The 18280-nt window shown below is 43.2% G+C and overlaps 1 protein-coding gene and 1 long non-coding RNA gene across 4 annotated transcripts in view; one reads left to right on the top strand and one right to left on the bottom strand.

The window, feature by feature from the left end:
- LOC120594512 (uncharacterized) overlaps positions 1–18239 on the bottom strand; it is a 46041-nt gene extending 27802 nt beyond the window's left edge. The window contains exon 1 of the long non-coding RNA XR_005650588.1: positions 16794–18239. This is a non-coding gene — a long non-coding RNA (uncharacterized LOC120594512). The remainder of the gene's footprint in view (positions 1–16793) is intronic.
- Positions 14024–16838, top strand: LOC120594511 (uncharacterized). Of its 3 annotated transcripts, none has more exons than XM_039852548.1 (2): positions 14024–14751; positions 15180–16838. In XM_039852548.1, exons 1-2 carry the CDS (start codon positions 14404–14406, stop codon positions 15426–15428), a joined length of 597 nt encoding a protein of 198 aa, XP_039708482.1. In that variant the 5' UTR covers positions 14024–14403; the 3' UTR covers positions 15429–16838. The 3 variants fall into 3 exon arrangements, with proteins under 3 accessions (XP_039708482.1, XP_039708481.1, XP_039708480.1); XM_039852547.1 differs by having other exon boundaries at positions 14036–14751; XM_039852546.1 differs by having other exon boundaries at positions 14746–14869.
- Positions 18240–18280: the final 41 nt, after the last annotated feature.

The raw sequence follows: 18280 nt of genomic DNA, 5'->3' as shown, positions 1-18280 counted from the left end.
TCATTATTTAGTTTCATTCCCACAAAAATCTGTAAAGTAGGCTTGAAAGGCATACTTCGTCTCTGTTTCACAGGTGAATAAACTGATGCTCACTATGACCGACGTCACCAAAGTCACAAAATAAGTAGATGAGAATGCTGTGATTCATTGGTAAAATCTCCCATCTTCCAATCTTCCATATTATTCCCAAGAGCAATGACCAAGAAAATTCATGGGAGGCCAACATTACCTGCCATCATTTCTTTATAGCAGACTTTACAGGTCAGGTTAGTTTATTCTAAGTCGACAGCTATAGAAAGGTTCACAAGACACTCTCAGATCTGTTTTTTGTCTTTTGCAACATTTTTAGTAGAATCTGATAGCAACATATTATTCACAGAAACGTACAGCTTGATACCATGGAGATTCTCCTGTCAACATCATGTGCCTAGGAGGATTTTAGAAAATCATTTTTAATTAAAAGTGCCAGACATTAGAATCAACTTGAGATATTCTAAATACTAAAGAGAATTAACCAGATAGAATGACTGGCCTAAATTTCACAGTAATGAAGGGACTAAAATCATTGACTTAACCTTTGTGCTTAGATGCAGATTTAATTCCTGCTAAACATAATGAAAATGCTGCCTATAGACTCTATAACCAAACTTCATAAAAAATACAGCATTGTCATTTAAAGCATTTTGTATTTTAGTAAAGACTCGTACAGAACTCATGCAGATTTGGATGCACTGTGAGGTGAATGAAGTTCAGAAGTCAACGAGTAGTGAAGAGAGATGAACTCATCTCTCATGGTAAGCACTGCAAATGTTTGATAAATATTTGATAAATAAATAAAGTGAAGGTAAGTTCAGGATTTTCTAGGCAGACATCTCTTGTGTAGGTTTCTATATAAAAAAAAAAAACCTGATGCATCTATTTCTCAGATTTTCAAAGCATCAAAACACTAAATCTCCCTATATTCATTTGCTAGGACTGCCATGTCAAAATACTGTAGACTAGGGGGTAGTTAACAACAGAAGTTTATTTTCTCACAATTCTGGGCCTTGACGCCCGAAATCAAGCTATATATTAGTAGGTTTGATTTCTTCTGAAGCTTCTCTCCTTGGTTTGCAGAAGGCTGCCTTCTCCCCGTGTCCCTACATGACCCTTCCTCAGTGTGTGTGCATCCCTGTGTCCCTTTTTGCTTCCAAATTTCCTCTTCTAAAGACAGCCGTCAGATTGGATTGAGACCCACCTATATTACCTCATTTGGCCTTAATTGCCTCTTTAAAGGCCCTATCTCCAAATACACTCACATGCTGAGGTACTGGATAGGGGTTAAGACTTCAACATGAATTTGAGGGGGACACAATTCATCCCATAACATTCCTATTGCCTGAAGCTTCAGCTCATTCATGGAGACTTTTGAGCCAAGCTGTATCAAATTTCAGATGAAATATGAGTACCTTTCCTAACCCCAGCTGAGTTTCAGATTTTTTTACCAAACTCATGTAGTTTGGGATCCCCTTATACCCTATTTCTGTCCCATACTGTAAAATTAGAGGAACTGATTTGTTCTATTTATGGGGCATATTTTAAAGAAAATACTTCTTTACTTATTTGGAGCTATACAATTTCATTCGTTCCAAAAAGAAAAGGCAAAACTTCAAATATTTACCTGAATGTATTTACTGGAGCTCATTGCCCATTTTGCTATTACCAGCTAGATGAACATATATTTACCTTTTTCTTTGTTTCTATAACCAACAACTAGTGAAAATACTACCAAGTAGGTTTAAAAGTATATAATTTAGTTGATGATGGAGGCAAAATATTCCTATGGCGTACCTTGCACGGAGCATGAGGATATAATCTGCAGCTAGAAATCAGAAGTTGATGCTGAGTTAGGACTTTCAGCTCACTGCTTCTTATCTCAAGACACTTTTTAATGACTACAATCTCTCGTTACTCTCCTAGAGAGAAGTTGTATTATTAATACATGTCTCTGTTTCAGAGGTGTCTCAAGATGTTGTGAAATGTTGTAACTGCCATTTGTCAAGTATGTAAACATGAAAAAGAGTGATGTTGTACATCACTGACAGCAAAGTAACCTAACAAGTTACTCTATTTCTGGCAACCTTGCCACTGAGTTTCATTCTTTTCCTGTCTGCAGAATGAGACCTCTGATACTTTATACTTCGAGTTGCAAAAATTCCTCCAAGCACATATCTGGATGAGTTAACACACCCTCTCCTGCAAAAATAACACCAGTGCTTAAGCATTGCTGAAGAAAATCACACAGCCATGCACACGATGCTGCCCCTTGGTCTCCAATTCCATCTAAGTCCTTGATGCTGGCTAGCAAGCTTTGCATTTCCAGTCAGCTCCGTCTCCCACTTTCCATTGTGACGTCAACACTTACTATTACCCTCAAGACTTTTCCCTTTCTCCACCTTTAGGGTCACCAAACTTCTGATTTGTCCAGGAGTGAGGGGGTTCCCAAGTAGAATATGGAACTTTCAGTGCAAAATCTGGTTACCCTCAGTCATCATCAAATGACATCACTACCCATACATCAAACAAAGAAAATTAGGGTTACCAGGTATAAACTGCCCCAAATACTTCCTCCACTATTCTCTACCTGGATTTACATCTGTACTCAACACTTGCCTTCGAGCTTTGGGGCTCGGGTATCCCACTGCTGATTCACAGTTCAATTCTTCACTTTTATGATGAATCTCCCCATTATTTAACACTTTTTTCCTACGATTTCCACATTTTCCCCTCTTTCCCCTTATTATACAAGTATGTGTAAGTCTTTCCTATCTTCAGAATAATATATGCCCCCTATCATGTTCCCCTTTATTTTTTTATTTTTAAATATTTTTATTTTTCAATTAAAGTTGACATTCAATATTATTTCATATTAGTTTCAGGTGTACAGCATAGTAGTTAGACATTTATATAATTTATGAAGTCATCCCCCCGATTAGCCTAGTATCCACCTGGCACTCTACATAGTTATTACAATACTATTGACTATATCCCCTATGCTATATTTACATACCCATGACTATATTATAACCAAAAATTTGTACTTCTTAATCCCTTCCCCTTTTTTGCCCACCCCCAACCCCCTTCCTATCTGGCAACCATCAAAATGTTCTCTGTATCCATGAGTTTGCTTCTGTTTTATTTGTTCATTTGTGTTTTAGATTTCACATGTAAGTGAGATCATATGATATTTGCCTTTCTCTGTCTGACTTACTCACTTAAGATAATGCCTTCAAGGTCCATCCATGTTGTCACAAATGGCAAGATTTCTTCTTTTTTTATGATGAACATTTAACTGTATATACATACCATATCTTCCTTATCCATTCATCTATCAATGGACACTTACGTTGTTTCCATATCTAGACTATTGCAAATAATGCTGTAATGAACATAAGGGTGCATATATCTTTTCAAATTAGTGTTCTCATTTTATTCAGCTGAATACCCAGAAGTGGAATTGCTGGATCATATGGTAGTTCTATTTTTAATTTTTTAAGAAAACTTCATAGTGTTCTTCATAGCAGCTGCACCAATTTGCATTCCCACCAGCAGTGCACAAGAGTTCCCTTCTCTCCATGCCCTAACCAATATTTGTTATTTTATAAAATATAACTTGGTTTTATACAATATTTTTTATAATAGCCATTCTAACTTATGTGAGGTAATATCTCATTGTGACCACAAACTTCTTGAAAGAGATCCCGAATGGTCTCATGTACTCCAATGGCTCCTCCCAAATTTTTATCTCGAGCCCAGACCTCTTACTAAAATGCAGTCCATTGTCTTCATTTTCTTAATGAACATGTCTATCTTGATAACCCATACGTATCTTAAACTCAAAATGTCTGGAACAAAGTTACCTTCTTTCTTTCTTATGTGCTCCTTCTTCTAATGTTACTGTCTCAACAAATAGAACCACAATCTGCACAACTTTCCAAAACAGAAACCATGTCGTTGCTGTCATCTACCCTTCACACCTCATTCCCCACATCCATACCAGCCTCCTGTCTCATAAATATCTTCTCTTATTCATCACTCAGACCTTTAGTCCCCCTTGTTATCACAACAGCCTCCTTATTGGTTTCTTAGCTGCCTAGTTCTAGTTCCACATCCTTCAAACTATCGTTCACTAGGTTGATATATGGAGGTCATGGATTGAGCTATTCCTATTATACAGGAGTAGAGAAAATCTTTGATTTATCCCTCTGAACACCAAACTGGCCACAAGGATGTCTCCTTGGGATTAATGAACAATTTCTAATTTGTTTATGAAAATGACCGGATCAATGTCTCCACTGGCTTTTGGTGTTTCAAATAACAATATAAGTTAATTGAAAGTCGTCCAGGAGACTGCCTGTATTTCTTTGCAGAAATGCCATTTGCTAATGGGCAGCACTACACCTGTATGGAGACCTATCTCTCTATTTTTGCTGTGTTAGCCCCTACAACCTGTATTATCCTGACCTCTGGGGGTTAATGATTGCTAACAAGTCTAGCTGTTACAGAAGCCACTGGTTATTCCATGTCGTTAGCTGTTGTGATTTTCAACTCATGTCCTACAATGTGCCCCTCCTGCCCCTTTGCTCTGGCCACACTAACAAACTTGCCATTTTCTAAGTAGGCACCTTCTCTCCCAACTTAGTGCCTTTGCCTGGAACACCCTTCTTCGCCGTCAACATTCTTAAATGAATACAATCAGAAATTAACAATAATGCTTGTCATTTGGAAAAATTAAATAAGAAGACCGCTGGAGGATAACATCTGCCTGGGAGCTGTGTTGCTCCTGGAACTGTTTGCCTTCAAAGCTGTTCCTTGCTCTGCTCTTCATTGCAGGAGAGCTGACCTTGTATTTATTTCTGTGTCTTCTGGTTTCTTGCTGGTTTTAGCCAAAAGGAGGTACTGGTGACGGATTATAAAGTGGAGAAAAAAAAAAAAGAATCCAGAATTATGTTTCCCTTTGTCATCTCTTCCAAAGCTCTCACTAGACATGCCTGTCCCAGTTACATCTTCTACCAGATGACCCTGACCCCTGGAGTCTAGTAACACACCCGCTCCCTTCTTCCTTCCAGGGCTCAGCTCTGCATTGCCTCACTGCCACCAGGTTGCTTTCACAGCCTCTTCTGTCCCCTGTGTAACCAATTCCCTGGATTAAATTATTTCCCTTGCATACGTTCAGAATGGCTACTGTTCCCTTGGTTGAACTCAGATATAAAATCATTTCCTATCTCTATTCCTCCTTACCTCAGCCCATCACAAAGGCTTTGGGGAGGTACCTTCTTCCAGGTCGTTGGCTTAACTTCTATGTTCTCACGGCACCTGTGTATGCTGCTGTTGGTTGGTATTGTGTTTTTCCTTATCAGCTCCACCTCTCCATGAACTCTTGAGGGCAGAGTCAATGTCCTGCTATTCTCAGCACCCCCAGTTCCTGCTCACTGCACAGGATGCTGTAGGAGCTCAAGATTTTAAAACACGCATGCACATATACTCAGAATTTTTTTAGTCTTAAAAAGGATTCGATGTAATATGCTAGAAATATACAAAGATTTAAGGCATGATCTAGACTAGAATAACATGGAATTTAAATGAACACTAATAAATCTAGATTTTTTTTCATGAGAGGGGAGGCACTTGTATCACTGGAGCTTCATTCCTGTTTTTGGAGTTTTTGTCTACTGGGTCACAGTCCAGTCGTTGCTAGAAAAGTCACCTTTTATATCAGTGAAACACCTTAATCAATAAAGATATTAATTACTCTCAGCAAATGCTTTGGAACAATAAGCCACTGTCATTTTACTTCTGGCAGCCAGGCAGGGAAAATAAAAGGAAAGCATCGCAGAATACTAAGAGACTCTTAGAATTTTGAGGACAGAGAAATATTCCCTTGTGAGTCAGGATTGCTCTGGAAAAAATCTGGAATTCTTTGAGAGAGAGATTTGATCGTATATTCAATAGAATGAAAGTAATTCCCTGCCACGTCCTACAATGCAAAGTGATCTACAAAACAGAAATATATTAACATCATTTAGAGATTAAGAAAGATTCATGGAAGATAAATTACATCGTGTTCTAGCGATAGAGTCAGGGTTACTAACCACAGTGCCTGGAAGTCTGATTACTGACTTAGTGCCCCTCCTTCCGCCCCACCCCCCACCCCAAGAACCACCACTAAGCCTTTCCACTAGAGGACCCTTTTGAACTTGGGCATAGATAAGGAACAACAGTATTTCTCTATCTGGACTGTATTATTATGGACATCTTGAATTCAATGTGCTATAAAATCCTCAAGCATTAAACTTCCATATAAAGTTATTGCAGCACCCCTTTTTATGGCAATATTTTTACTGCAAGGAAACCAGAAAACAGGTATCTTATCATCTTGAGACTGTGGAGGGATATGTAAAAATAATTCGTTCCTCCTTAATCATGAGAGCATATCTCATATTATAAAATTTACCTAGAGTTGACTTCCTGCTCTGATGTGATTCATGATGGTGACTGTCTTGGCAAGGTATAGCTCATGTGTTGGGTGAAATACTGCAGGTGCCAGCTGCAACAAAGTCACTATTGTCTTTCTGTAATGAAGTCAGTTTAAACAGCTAAGTGTCCTAAAGTGAATCCAAGTGTGCCTGGTGTCCAGAAGGTCAATTATCACATGGTGTTAGACAATTGGGATTGCATTACTGCTAATGAAGGGGAGTTAGTTTTTGTTTTTAATAAAAGTCTATTAGAATAAAGAAAACATAGTACAGCAACATTGAATTAGACATTGTGACAGAATGAGAGATCTATTTTGCCAGTTTGCACAGGTTCTATAGAACAACACTGACCTTAAACATACTGAGCATTTTATATACAATTTCCAGCAAACTCCAAACTCTTGCTTTGAAGGTATTGTACTTGAAACAAGTAGTTATGTCTAAAATAATTTTTTCTATGCTGGGATTACACACCTTGTAATGATTGTTATGGCTGATTCCCATTTTTGTGCTGATAGGAGCAGCTATAGAATCAGTATATATTCCAATTTTTTTGCAAACAACTTCCAGAAAATTTATCTTACTTCAAATAAGATTTTACAATCATTTACTTGGTCTTCACATTTATATCTTGCTTTTATTGCTCAAAGATGTTTCCTTCACACAGGAAAATTCTATTGTTTTTAAATTCTTCATGTGATAATGAAACATTTTTTTCTAGAAACAAAAAAAATACAGCTGATACCATCTTAATGGAAAAATATATTAAAATAATAAGTAGTTGCACATATAAATAATACGTCTATAAACTGAAGTTCTATCATATGTTGCTGAAATTTATAAAATAGTTCATCACTTCCTTTAAAAGTCTTACTTTTTCCTTTATAGAACATTGCTTCAGTTAGGGCAAACCTAATTATATTTAAACAACAAATGTGAGTTAAAATTTGGAAATAATGTTTGCTTGAATTTAATATATTTAAAAAGAGTTTTAAAGGATTGTCTATTTTAATCTAAGAGTGAATAAGTACATTTCTCTGTTGCAAAATCAGAGAAACTCAAACACTTAGCATTCCTTGGCATTAATTTTTATTGCCTGGGCACCAAAAGTTAATTTAAAATGCTAAAATTTATTTAAGTTTTTTAACTTTCCCTATCGAATTCTAAAAGGAATACATGTATATTCCTACCTGACATATTTAGACAAATCGAGCTGAATAATTTTTTTAAATTAACTTTTAAAAACTTGATAGTCACAGATGTTTTAATCTTTAGAAGTCATTACATGTTCATTTTCCTTTCAGCATTAATTATACATAATGACCTACACCTATCACAGGCTCTGGAGTAAAAGTATATTTGTTTACATTTTCCAATGCTTTTAAAAATAAAAATAGTTTTCACTATTAGCAACAAAGGCAAGTTTTTTAATTATTAAAATCTTGGTATGTTTGAAGACTTGTCTCTGGTTATTTTAACTAGAAAGTTCTATCATGATTAAAACTGTTACACAAATTCCCCGAATAATAGCTCGATTTCTTATAAACTCTGGAAACAATTAGTTTATCATCCTTTGTAGTGAGTAAGGCAACTTGCCAGGCTGAGAGTAAAATGCTTGTCACTTTTTCATGTAATGAGCTTAGTTTCTTTTTGTTATTTTAGATTATTTGGAAACTCAGTGGAATACATTTTAATGTTCAGAAGATTAAAAGTTGAATCATTCACTTCATAAATGGCCTCTGCAATAACACTTAATAAAGTACCAAAAGAAATATTGAAGGCTCTGAAGATTGTAATTTATGTGCTTATGGAAATCACTGAATCAGACATTCTGGTTCAAAGATAAAGTTGTGCTTGAATGACACCAATATTGTAAGAGATTGACGAGGACTGTCCTGGTTCTCAGCCTCATAATATCATCCCTCACACAAACCGCCGAATTACAGGAACGGCCTCTTCCATCTGGCAGCTCGCTCTCTGCTTTCTCTCCTTACTTAGAAGGGTTCTCCCAACCCTTCTATTCTGGCCGCCTCTAGGTCTCTATCTTCCCTCCACATACACACCTTCCTGCCTCACCCCACCCGACCGCCCCTCCCATTTCCTCTGTGCCTCTCTTTTACATCGCTGTTCACTGTCAGGTGGGTTTTGTTTTGTTGGGTTTTTTTTTTTTTGGGTTTTTTTCCTGGCTAAACACAGATTAAAGAAAGTTCTGAATATAAGTGGTTATTGTGAGATTGAAACACTATATGTCAGAATATTACCCCAAAAATGAGGAAGAAAGAAAGACTATCGGAAGAGAATGCTGACTTATCTTGCCAGGCTCCGGATCTGCCTGAGTTGTCACAGAGCGCAGGTGGGGGGAGAGAAGCTCTCGGGTGGCCACCTCTTAAAGCCAGACGGGTGACCATTATTGCAGCCATTGTGTCAGATGGAGCCAACACCTGAGGCTGCCCGCTCCCTTCTGACCTTGGCGGTCAATGAGTAAGGTCATCTGTAATTCCATCACCTGGCTATAGGATTGTTTACGGAGGTCGGGGAAGAGAAACTGGAGGCCAGGAGAGGCGAGCAGGTCCCCAAAGCCAGGAGGCTTCGGGAGGGATCTATCCAGCTGGTGAGGGTCCATACCAGATTCGGGACAGCAAACTTTGCACTGTGCAAATTTCAAAGTATATTAACATACTTCCTATACTGCCCCCCTACTGGACGTCACAATTACAACTCACCCTTCCCTTTGTCGGCAGGAATCGCTTTAAGGAGTCCCAGCAAGTCAACCTACTTTGGGGACGCATTCTGCATTTTTTATCGCCCCTCATCCCTCCCCAGACCTATATGTCAAGGACTAGGGAGTTGAGACATGACACATTAATGTTTTTATCAGGAAACGCTCGCTGCTCCCACAGAAAGGGAGGGAGACTTGGAAGGAGAGGGCGGCGGGGAAAGAGAAGGAAGGAATCACTCCGCAGCTCCTGTGGAAATTCATATTCCGTGTATGTTTCTCTCTCACCTGAAATAAATCCTGCAGGCCTACCCACACAAACCCAGCAGCACTTATTTATTTGCATGTCATGCTTATAATATGGTTGAAAGCAAGACGGATCTTCGAGAAGGGGAGGAGATGAGGTTCACCTTTCAGACTTGCTCTCTTAAATAAAAAAGAATCGTCCGGCCGGGCGCCTGAGAATTTATCTTGCGTTTGTGGTCATTATCTCTATTATATAGCCCTGGCAGTAAATAAATCGGGTAGTTACTACCCACAATAAAACTGTAGTGTATGGGACACCTTACTATTACTTTCTTAATAATCTGCAGTTTCTCTCACTTTAAATCTTCCCAGCCTTGTCTTCCTACTTGTCTACAAGGATCTATCTTCACCCCTTGAGGTACCAGACCACTTGGTTCATTTTTATATTTGGCGAACACAATAAGTTTTCTTGTCTAGACTTTCTGTTTTACCTCCTATTTCTTGTCTGCCTAATCTGCTTCAAGACAAAGGGTCGGCCCGGATCAAATGTCTTCCCCACCACCACCCACCCACTCTCTCTATTTTAACCGCCTTGTGAGTCCACGTGAATGAAGATAGCCCCCCTCGCGGCAGCCACCCATCGGGGCTCTGGGAGAAAGGGAGCAGCGTACACTCTGGGTGACAGGGCCCAGAGAAGATGGTCTGTGCCCCGTGGCGGGCACGCCCTTGGGTACGCACGGAGTCCAAGGGTCTTGTTGGAGAGACTTTGCCAGGGTTATGTCTACCTCTCAAGGCCCTCACCCGGATTCTTAATGTGCCTGACGGTACAGGGATTTCGGGGGTGGAGAGCGCGGGGTGGGGGTCCCAACCCTCTGCCTTCTCTTGCTGGCCCTCTGTCCGGACACCGCGCGCTACACACCGTCGCGGGCGCGAGCAGCCTGGACCCGCCTGAGGAGTCAGTCCTCGCTCAAACTGCTGGCTCGTCTGCGGGCATTAAAAACCCACCGAGGGGGGCTCGGCCCCAGGGAGCAGACTTGGAGGTGGGCGGGAGTGAGCGGGCTCCTTTCGGGTTCCCAGACGCGCAGGTCTGCTGGAGAGCCTGCGTGCACGCCCATCGGCCTCTGCTTGAACACCTGGGGCTTACCCCCTCCTTGCGACAGTTTGGTACCCTGCTCCTACCCCGGCCCCGACCCCAGGTCGGGCGAGAAGCACTATCTGTATGGGACCCAAGGTTCTCAAGACACTAGGGGCCCTCAGCCCCGCTGGGAGAATGAGCCTAGTCTACGTCCGGCCGGCGCCTTCCAAAACCACCGCCACACTTGCCTGCACGCCAGCGCGAAAAGTGACGCGTATGGGCAAAGCGGTCAGCAAATGACCGTCTTATCCGCGGAGTGGGAGAAATCGGGGGAGGGAGTGTGGGGAGGGTTCAGAGGAGAAGGGGGCAAAGGGGCAGTGTTAAACCGAGAAAGAAAACAGACTTGCGTCGCTTCCCCTTTTGTCTTTACACTGCTTGTCTCAAGAAATCAACTTGAGCACAGCAAGCCCACCACCAGGCTTGTTTTTGTTTGTTTGTGTGACTTAGGTCACACATACAACTTGGGACCAAATCTCTGAGTCTGTGTGAGAGAGAAAGAAGCCGGCATGGCTACTGATGGTGAAGGGACGATGAACTTCTCACCTTTAACTCACTAACAACACGTTCTTTAAAATATCCACACCGCCGTGTGTGTGTGTGTGTGTGTGTGTGTGTGTGTGTGTGTGTGCGCGTGCGCGCGCGCGCGTGTTTCACTGTTAATTGCGTTTTGCTGGGATGATCTTTTACGACTCGAAAACAACCGGCTGGGAAAATATTCACATTTGGGACAGAAAACATTTTTTATTTATATCTTTGACATTTAAAAGAGGAGAATTAATTTGTTCTGTCTACATTAGCGTTGAGAGAAAGTTTCAGAAATCTACCCAGGGGGAAGAGGGAGGCGGGAGAAAAAAGAAAGCGAAGAAAAGAAAAGAAAAAGAAAAGCTAGGCTTGGTTTTTCTTATTTCAGATCTGTAATCAATCATTGAAATAGGAGGCAGCAAAATTGTAAAGATTCGATAGATTAAAATGCAAATGAAAGGTAGAAAAAGAAACATTAACATGGCGATCAAAGATTTAATAACCGTAAATCAAGTTTTTTTTCCTGTTGCAGCTGCAGTTTGTGTGTTTATGTTTTAATCATGTTCGTTCCATAAATAAATAATTTCTGAAACGAGACTAATTTTTCATTATTTTAACCGTGGGCTATAACACTAAATATTAAAAATAGAAAACTTACACGATGCCAGATCCCCAACCAAATAAGAGAAAGACTTGTGTTGATTGGTTAAAATCAGGGGTTTCACTTGTGTGTTTTAAAAATCAGAGTATTATGCTAAAAAATTCTATCTCAACTGACAAAGCCCAAAGTTTTATTTTCCCTTTAATATTTTATGTTAACAAGATACCATTTATATTAAATATATTCATGCCTGCATATCCATTTCGGTTTGAGCATTTTCAAAGAAGGAAAGTGCCAGAATTTTTAAATAGTACAAAACATACATTATTGCAAATAGATTTGACAGAATTCTTGGAAAAGTACCCGATCGAAGGATCTGCCTTGTAGAAAAAAATGAAATGATGGTTTAACACAGTTAAAACTTTTCTTAGCTCTATCATTTAAAGTTCTTTTTCCAAATGGGAATATTTTAGCCCTTTGTTTTATCATTCGATTTAAGGTTTTATGTTAAGATGTCAAATATCGAAACACACTCTGTTTTTATTAACTACTCATTTTCTCATACGGAGAAGCCTTTTCATTTAGATCTGTTTATTTAAAATATTGATTTATATTGTCAATTTAGAAATTATTTCTAGAACTCCTTAAACACCTGGACTGGACTTAGCCTTTTCTATTTTCTTTTTTTTTTTTTTTTTTTTTTTTTTTTTTTGGTAGTCTTATTAACATGGGAGAGTTCATCTTTAGAAGATTAGAAACTTCTTTTTGGTAATACAGCCTTGCAATGTTTAAAATAAGCTCTTTGCTTAATTTTATCTTAGAAGGCGTTATTCATCCAAATTTGCCGAATTTGATGAATTAGAATTGTCTCTATTTCTCCTCTTTCCACAAATTAAAATAACCAAACCTGGTTACTTCTTTCTCAAACCTTTAAGTTAAAATGTGAGCTAGGTTGGTGTCCACTCCCTCCATCCCAGCCACACAATCATGTTTTCACTTTGACAGTCCAATAATGCATTTAGTTTAAAATTACACTTGAACCTTTCCTCCTTTGTATTTTTTCATTTACTTCAGTGCAACAAGATGACTCGATTTTCATGGGATTACATGAACTCCATTCAATGTTACTGGGACATTTCTGCTCAACTAAATACTTGCCTTTAATAGACAAATGAACTTCTTTTTATTTGCTGGAGTTTGTAGATGGTTTTAGATACAGAGTGTGCAACTGATTCAGTTATTGTTGTTGTGAGAATCGAACAGGCACAAAAGTCGTTTATCTAAACCGAAGAGATATGACTCTGTAAAAGACAGAAGCAGCAAGGGCAGAATCGTGGGGAATTATTTTAGTTTATAGCTCTTATTAATTAAACCGGATGTGGTTTTATTCTGATCTTTTAGTACCGACCTCGTTAAATGTTCCCAGATACCTTTTCCCCCTCACCCCCATTTTTTTCATCCACTAGATAACTGGAGTCCCTTGTTTTTAGGAGTTGCTTTTTCCACATTATTTCACTAAGCAGTTACAGCGTAAAATCGCGTGCGTCTTCAGACGATCGTACCCCTCCCAGAAAAAGAAAACAAGAAAGAAAGAAAGAAAAAGAAAAGAAGAAATGCTTTTCCCATTCAGTTTTAGCATCTTGTTTCGTTGAAATGCAAGACAGGTACTTGATTTAGCATTTAAGCAAAAGGTTACACAAACCGCGTTTTAAAAAGTGTTGGGATGTCCGACAGGGTCAGTCCCAGATCAGATCATTTTTTGAATGCAGACCTAAAGATAATGAGTACTTGTTGTATTAAAGGGGACAAACAGTACTTTGGCTTCCTCTGACCCCAGAATGCACGGCTCGGTTTCATTGATCATCCTCCTTTATGAGATAATGCAATTACAAACATCAATAAGGGGCTGCAAGGGGAATCATTATGCGGTGACAGTGATAAATGACGGTGCAGAAATAGCATGCTTTTTCCCCCCTAACAATCCAGGAGCCCAGGGGCTCCGGGGGCTGAACACAGTCGCCAAGGAAACAGATGACATCCCAAACGGCACCAAAGGAAAAAAAATGAACAGTCTTTCTTTGCCTTTCACTCTTTTCCGTCTTCCAAAGAGTTAGTTTTGGCTCCAGCAGCAGCTGCCACACAGGCATTTCGTTATTTCAGACATTAAAGACTGGAGCGGGCGGTGGGAGTCTCCTCCTCTTCCATCCCCACCCCCACTAGATAACACACAAAGCACGCCGTTCACAGTTCGGGACTACCTGAAAATGCACGTCTTGAAAATCGGATTGGGGTGGCGTGGGGGATGCGGGATCGTGGGTTTACAGAGCTATTGCGTTGTGTTTCCCCCGCTTTCACGATTGTCCGGTGGAAACTGAGTCTCCAGAACAGGCTGGCGCCTCGTGGGTCAGCCAGCAAGGACGGGGGCGCGTGGCTCGCCTCCATCTCCCTGCGGTGCCAGACGCTGCCCGCCGCCAAGGCGGGGGTGGAGAGGGATGGGGTGAGCAGGCGGCTAACGAGGGGTGTTTGCCGTTTTGCTGGGTTTCTTTGAGATGAAATTATCAATGAGTGCGGGAATCTCCCCTAGGTTGAGGATTCCAGCTGTTTAAAGCCCCAGGGTGTCCTCGGCAAGTGGCTTCAAGAGGGCCTCACCGAGCAATCCCACCCACCCATGTCCAGGGTGGTGGGTGAAGTAGGCGGGTGCGAAAAGGCGATGGGTTACTGGGACAGCAGTGAGGGACCTGAGGCTGCAGGGAGGAGAAGGGGGCCTGAGGACACTGCGAGGAGAAGGGAAACTCGCCACTTTGGGGGCAGGGAGGAGGAAGAGAGCGCGGAGGTGCGAGGGGTGCCCCAGAAGAAAAGCAGAAGGGAGGGGAGGAGAAAAGAGAGCGAGCGCGAGCCCATTTCCGACCAGGTCGCCAACCCGAAGAAAGCAGGCACGCCCGGGAGTGGAGCGAGGGACCCCTGTGCAGCGTGCCCTGCCACTCCAGGCCCCCGCTGGGAGGAGCCGGCCGGGCGGGTGCGTGAGCAGGTCACTTTATTCACTCCTTTCCTAACCCACGAGGTCCCGGGACTCGTTTTCCGCCTGGAGATTAAAATCATTGCTCGCGTAATGAACTTAATGCGTTAGGGTAGAGGTGAGTGTGTCTGCGAGTGGGCAGGGGTAGGAATTACCGACCCGATCGATGGAAGACTGGCTTAAAACTAAATCCCTTTTCTCCAGGGCTTCACCGCCGGTGTTTCCCCTCTATGGTCAGAGCGCGCCCGGCCGGCAGGAGGCAGCGTGCGGAGCGGGGACACCCCAAGGGCGGCCCGCCAGAACTGACACCCCAAAATGCCCCCTCATCTCCCCACTGAGACCCCCGGGGTACCCGTTTTTAGGGCAACGACTCCTAAAAGCTCAAATGTTAGAGAACTGATTGCTCAATGTGTTGTTTTTCCTTTCAGCTCCGCCTTAGGAGAGAATGTTTTACAGACGCACTGGCTGGCAAATTGGGCCAAAAAGTGAACCCACCCACTCCCTCCTCGCCATCAGCCGCCTTTCTCAGGAGACGACCCCCCACTCTCTCTCCCTCCCAGCTTTTCCCTGGGCCCTGGGAAGGCCAGCCTCACGTGGGCTCTGCACCGGGCCACCTGGAGTGCTACGGCCCGCGTAACGGTGGAGTGGGTGTGGGGTGGCAGGGGAGAGTGGAGTGAAACCAAGGGAAATACTCTGTCAGGCAGGATGCCCCACCGCCTAACTCCACGACACTCCGAGACCCGACGTCCAAGCGCCAACCCAGGAGCTTTGCACCACGTCTTCATTTTATTGCCTTCACATGGGCGGAGGGCCTGCTGGGATCAGAAAGGCAGGGGAAAGTTTGCAGAGACTTTAAAGTGATCCCGAGGATCTCCCAGCTAAGCCGTTGGGGTGCCGCCTACGGTTCCCCTGCTGCGGCTCGCGACCCAGTCACGCGCGGTCCGCCTGGTGGGCACTGCCCAGGTCCCACTTGTCCTCCGGGCCCCAAGCTCTTGGAGTCGCGCCCCTAGAGCAGCCGCGCGACTAGAGTCTATCAAGAAGCCTCTAGTCCACCACAAAGCACCCCCGAGCGGTTTCGAGGAAAAAGGAAACTGTAGTCCCCCAGGAGATGCCTCTCCACTATCTTCTGCGCAGACCTGGAGTCGCCTCGTCTCTAGAGACAAAGTCAGCAGCCCCCTTTCATGCTGGAATGAAGAGGAAGTAGGATGCTACTGGAGGGGCTGGAGCGGCCCCACAAAGCGCTCAGGGCTTTAAGCAGAGAACCGTGCGCCCGGGCACCAGACGCAGGCCAGGACGCGGTGCACCGTAGGACCAGGGGCGGCCGCGTCCTAGCCAGGAGTCCTCGCAGCTGCCGTCGCGGCCCACAGGATTTTCTCTTGGGGCACAGAGCCCGGCCTAGCCTCGGGCCACCCGCATCTTCCCTTCCCGCTGTCCTGCCCGCGGACTTGTGGCGTGCTGCACACAGCAACCAACGCCAGGCGCCAACTCTGCGTGCCGCGTGGGAGACGCGGGCGGGAGGGGACGGACAGGGCTGTGTTTTTACTTTTTCTAATCTGTGGACTTCACTGCGAAGTTTCCCAGTAGACACCTCTGCCCGCAGGTCGGAGCCTCCCACCGCCGCTCCTTCATCTCCCTCCTCCTCGCCCCCTGTGAGCCTAGCAAGCCCGAGCCTCCGCCTCGGCCTGGCCGCCTACTCGGTACCCCGGGCCAGGACCCGCGCGCCCGCGGTGCCGCGCTGCCAAGTCCACCCCCTCCCCGAACTCCGCGGGGGTGCCTCTCCCCAGGGCGAAACTCGCCGACCGGGCGCACGGAAAGGAGACACCCGCTGCCTCCCGAGAAACTCCTAATACCATCCATACAGCTTTAATGCGTTTATAATTCGATAAGTGATTTCAATTTGAAATTGTTAGTAACTAATTTTATGGGTAATTTTTCCACATCAAATATTTAAGCATCAGATTAAGGGAGCCCGTTCCGACACAGGATAATAAGGGGGTTTTCCCCCCCCACCCCCCGTGCCTCCGCCTCCCTCCGCTTCCTACCGAGTCGTTTTTCCAAATCCCCAAAAGATGGCAGTCGAAGCCGACATTCTTCTTTTCCTGTGGCTCTGCTAAGGGAGGGGGAGAAAGAGAGGAGAGGAAGGGAGGGAGAGAAAGAGAGGGGGGAGGAAGGGAGGGAGCGAGAGGAGAGGGAGAAACTAGACGTTGCATGGACTTTTCAAACTAATTCTTTCACACGTTTCTAATACAAGCAAGAAGCGATGGTGAATTTCCTGGAAATGTCCTGGCAGAAAAGAAAGCCCCAAACGTGCCTGTGGGCTCAGAGTAAGAGATGTGAGAAACTCAACACTTTCAAACTAAACCCGCAATTCAGAAAAGAAGGGGGAGAGGAGAGACCGGGAGAGCGACAGACTGCCTTTTTGATATTTCTTTGTATTTTAATACATACAAATACTGAACAACTAAGCAGCTTGTTTCCTCCAGGACAGGACTCTGCACATTACGTAATGGGAGGAGAAGAGGTAGGGGTGGGGAAAGGTGATAGGTGGGGGGCGTACTGCTGGGGGTGTGTGTGGGGGTGGGCCTGGGGCCAGCAGCGGATGAATTGCAGACCAGTTGCCAAAACTTTTTTTTTCCCCTGCTGCTGCTGCTGCGGCTGCCTTTGCTGCTGCCTTTGCTTTGAATGTGGGTAACTAGGAAACAGCAAGCCGTCTGAGAAGACGGAATTTCCAACGTGTAAAATGTTCTTAACGGAACCATTGAGCGAGTGCAATAAGGCGTGAGGGGGAACTAATCTTCCCATTTAAATGTTTGTGGCAATTTTATCTAAATGAATTTTAATGCTAAACGAGGGTAATTCCCCATTTGTAGCGCGTTTACTTCTCTTTCCTGTGCTTCTAAAGCAGTCGAACATCATGCAATGAACAATAACAATAAAAATACTGTCAAGGCATATTATTCATTTTGAATGTGTTATAATTACAGCTGATTAAATATGATAGGGTAAAATATTTTTAATTTTTTTTGAAAAATATTTAAATCATACTAAAAAGTAGTCTCATTCTGCCGGCTCCCCTCTTCCCAAATAAAAATAAAAAGCAGGTACAATTGTGTGCCCTTGTTTAGAAGAGGGCGTTTTGTTTTTGCCTTTTAAGAAACATCAAAAACACTCTCAGCACCTCTATTATTTCCCTCTTTCGGATAAGTGTCCTCAATAACCTCCGAGCTGGCTCTGAAATGTACAAGAGGAAAAGCTAAAATAGCATTAAGGGGGAGGTGGGGGTGTCGAGGCCAGGAAAAAAGGACCTGCGGAGAGCAAGGCTGTCACACAGAAGGGGAACGCAGGAAAAGAACACTATTTTTTTTTCTAATTCACTGGACACTAATGATCTTGATTCTTCATAGCCTCCATATTCCCTAATCACGTGTACCCTTCTGCTCGCTCTCGGATTCTCGCTCTCTGTCTCTCTGTCTCTCTCTGTCTCTCTTTTTCTTCCTCCTCTCTCCCTCCCTCCTCTCTTCCTCTCTCC

The sequence above is a fragment of the Pteropus medius genome, unplaced genomic scaffold (assembly GCF_902729225.1).
Source record: "Pteropus medius unplaced genomic scaffold, Ma_sr-lr_union100, whole genome shotgun sequence".
Classification (NCBI taxonomy): domain Eukaryota; kingdom Metazoa; phylum Chordata; class Mammalia; order Chiroptera; family Pteropodidae; genus Pteropus; species Pteropus medius.
This window is presented reverse-complemented; position numbering and strand designations above follow the sequence as displayed.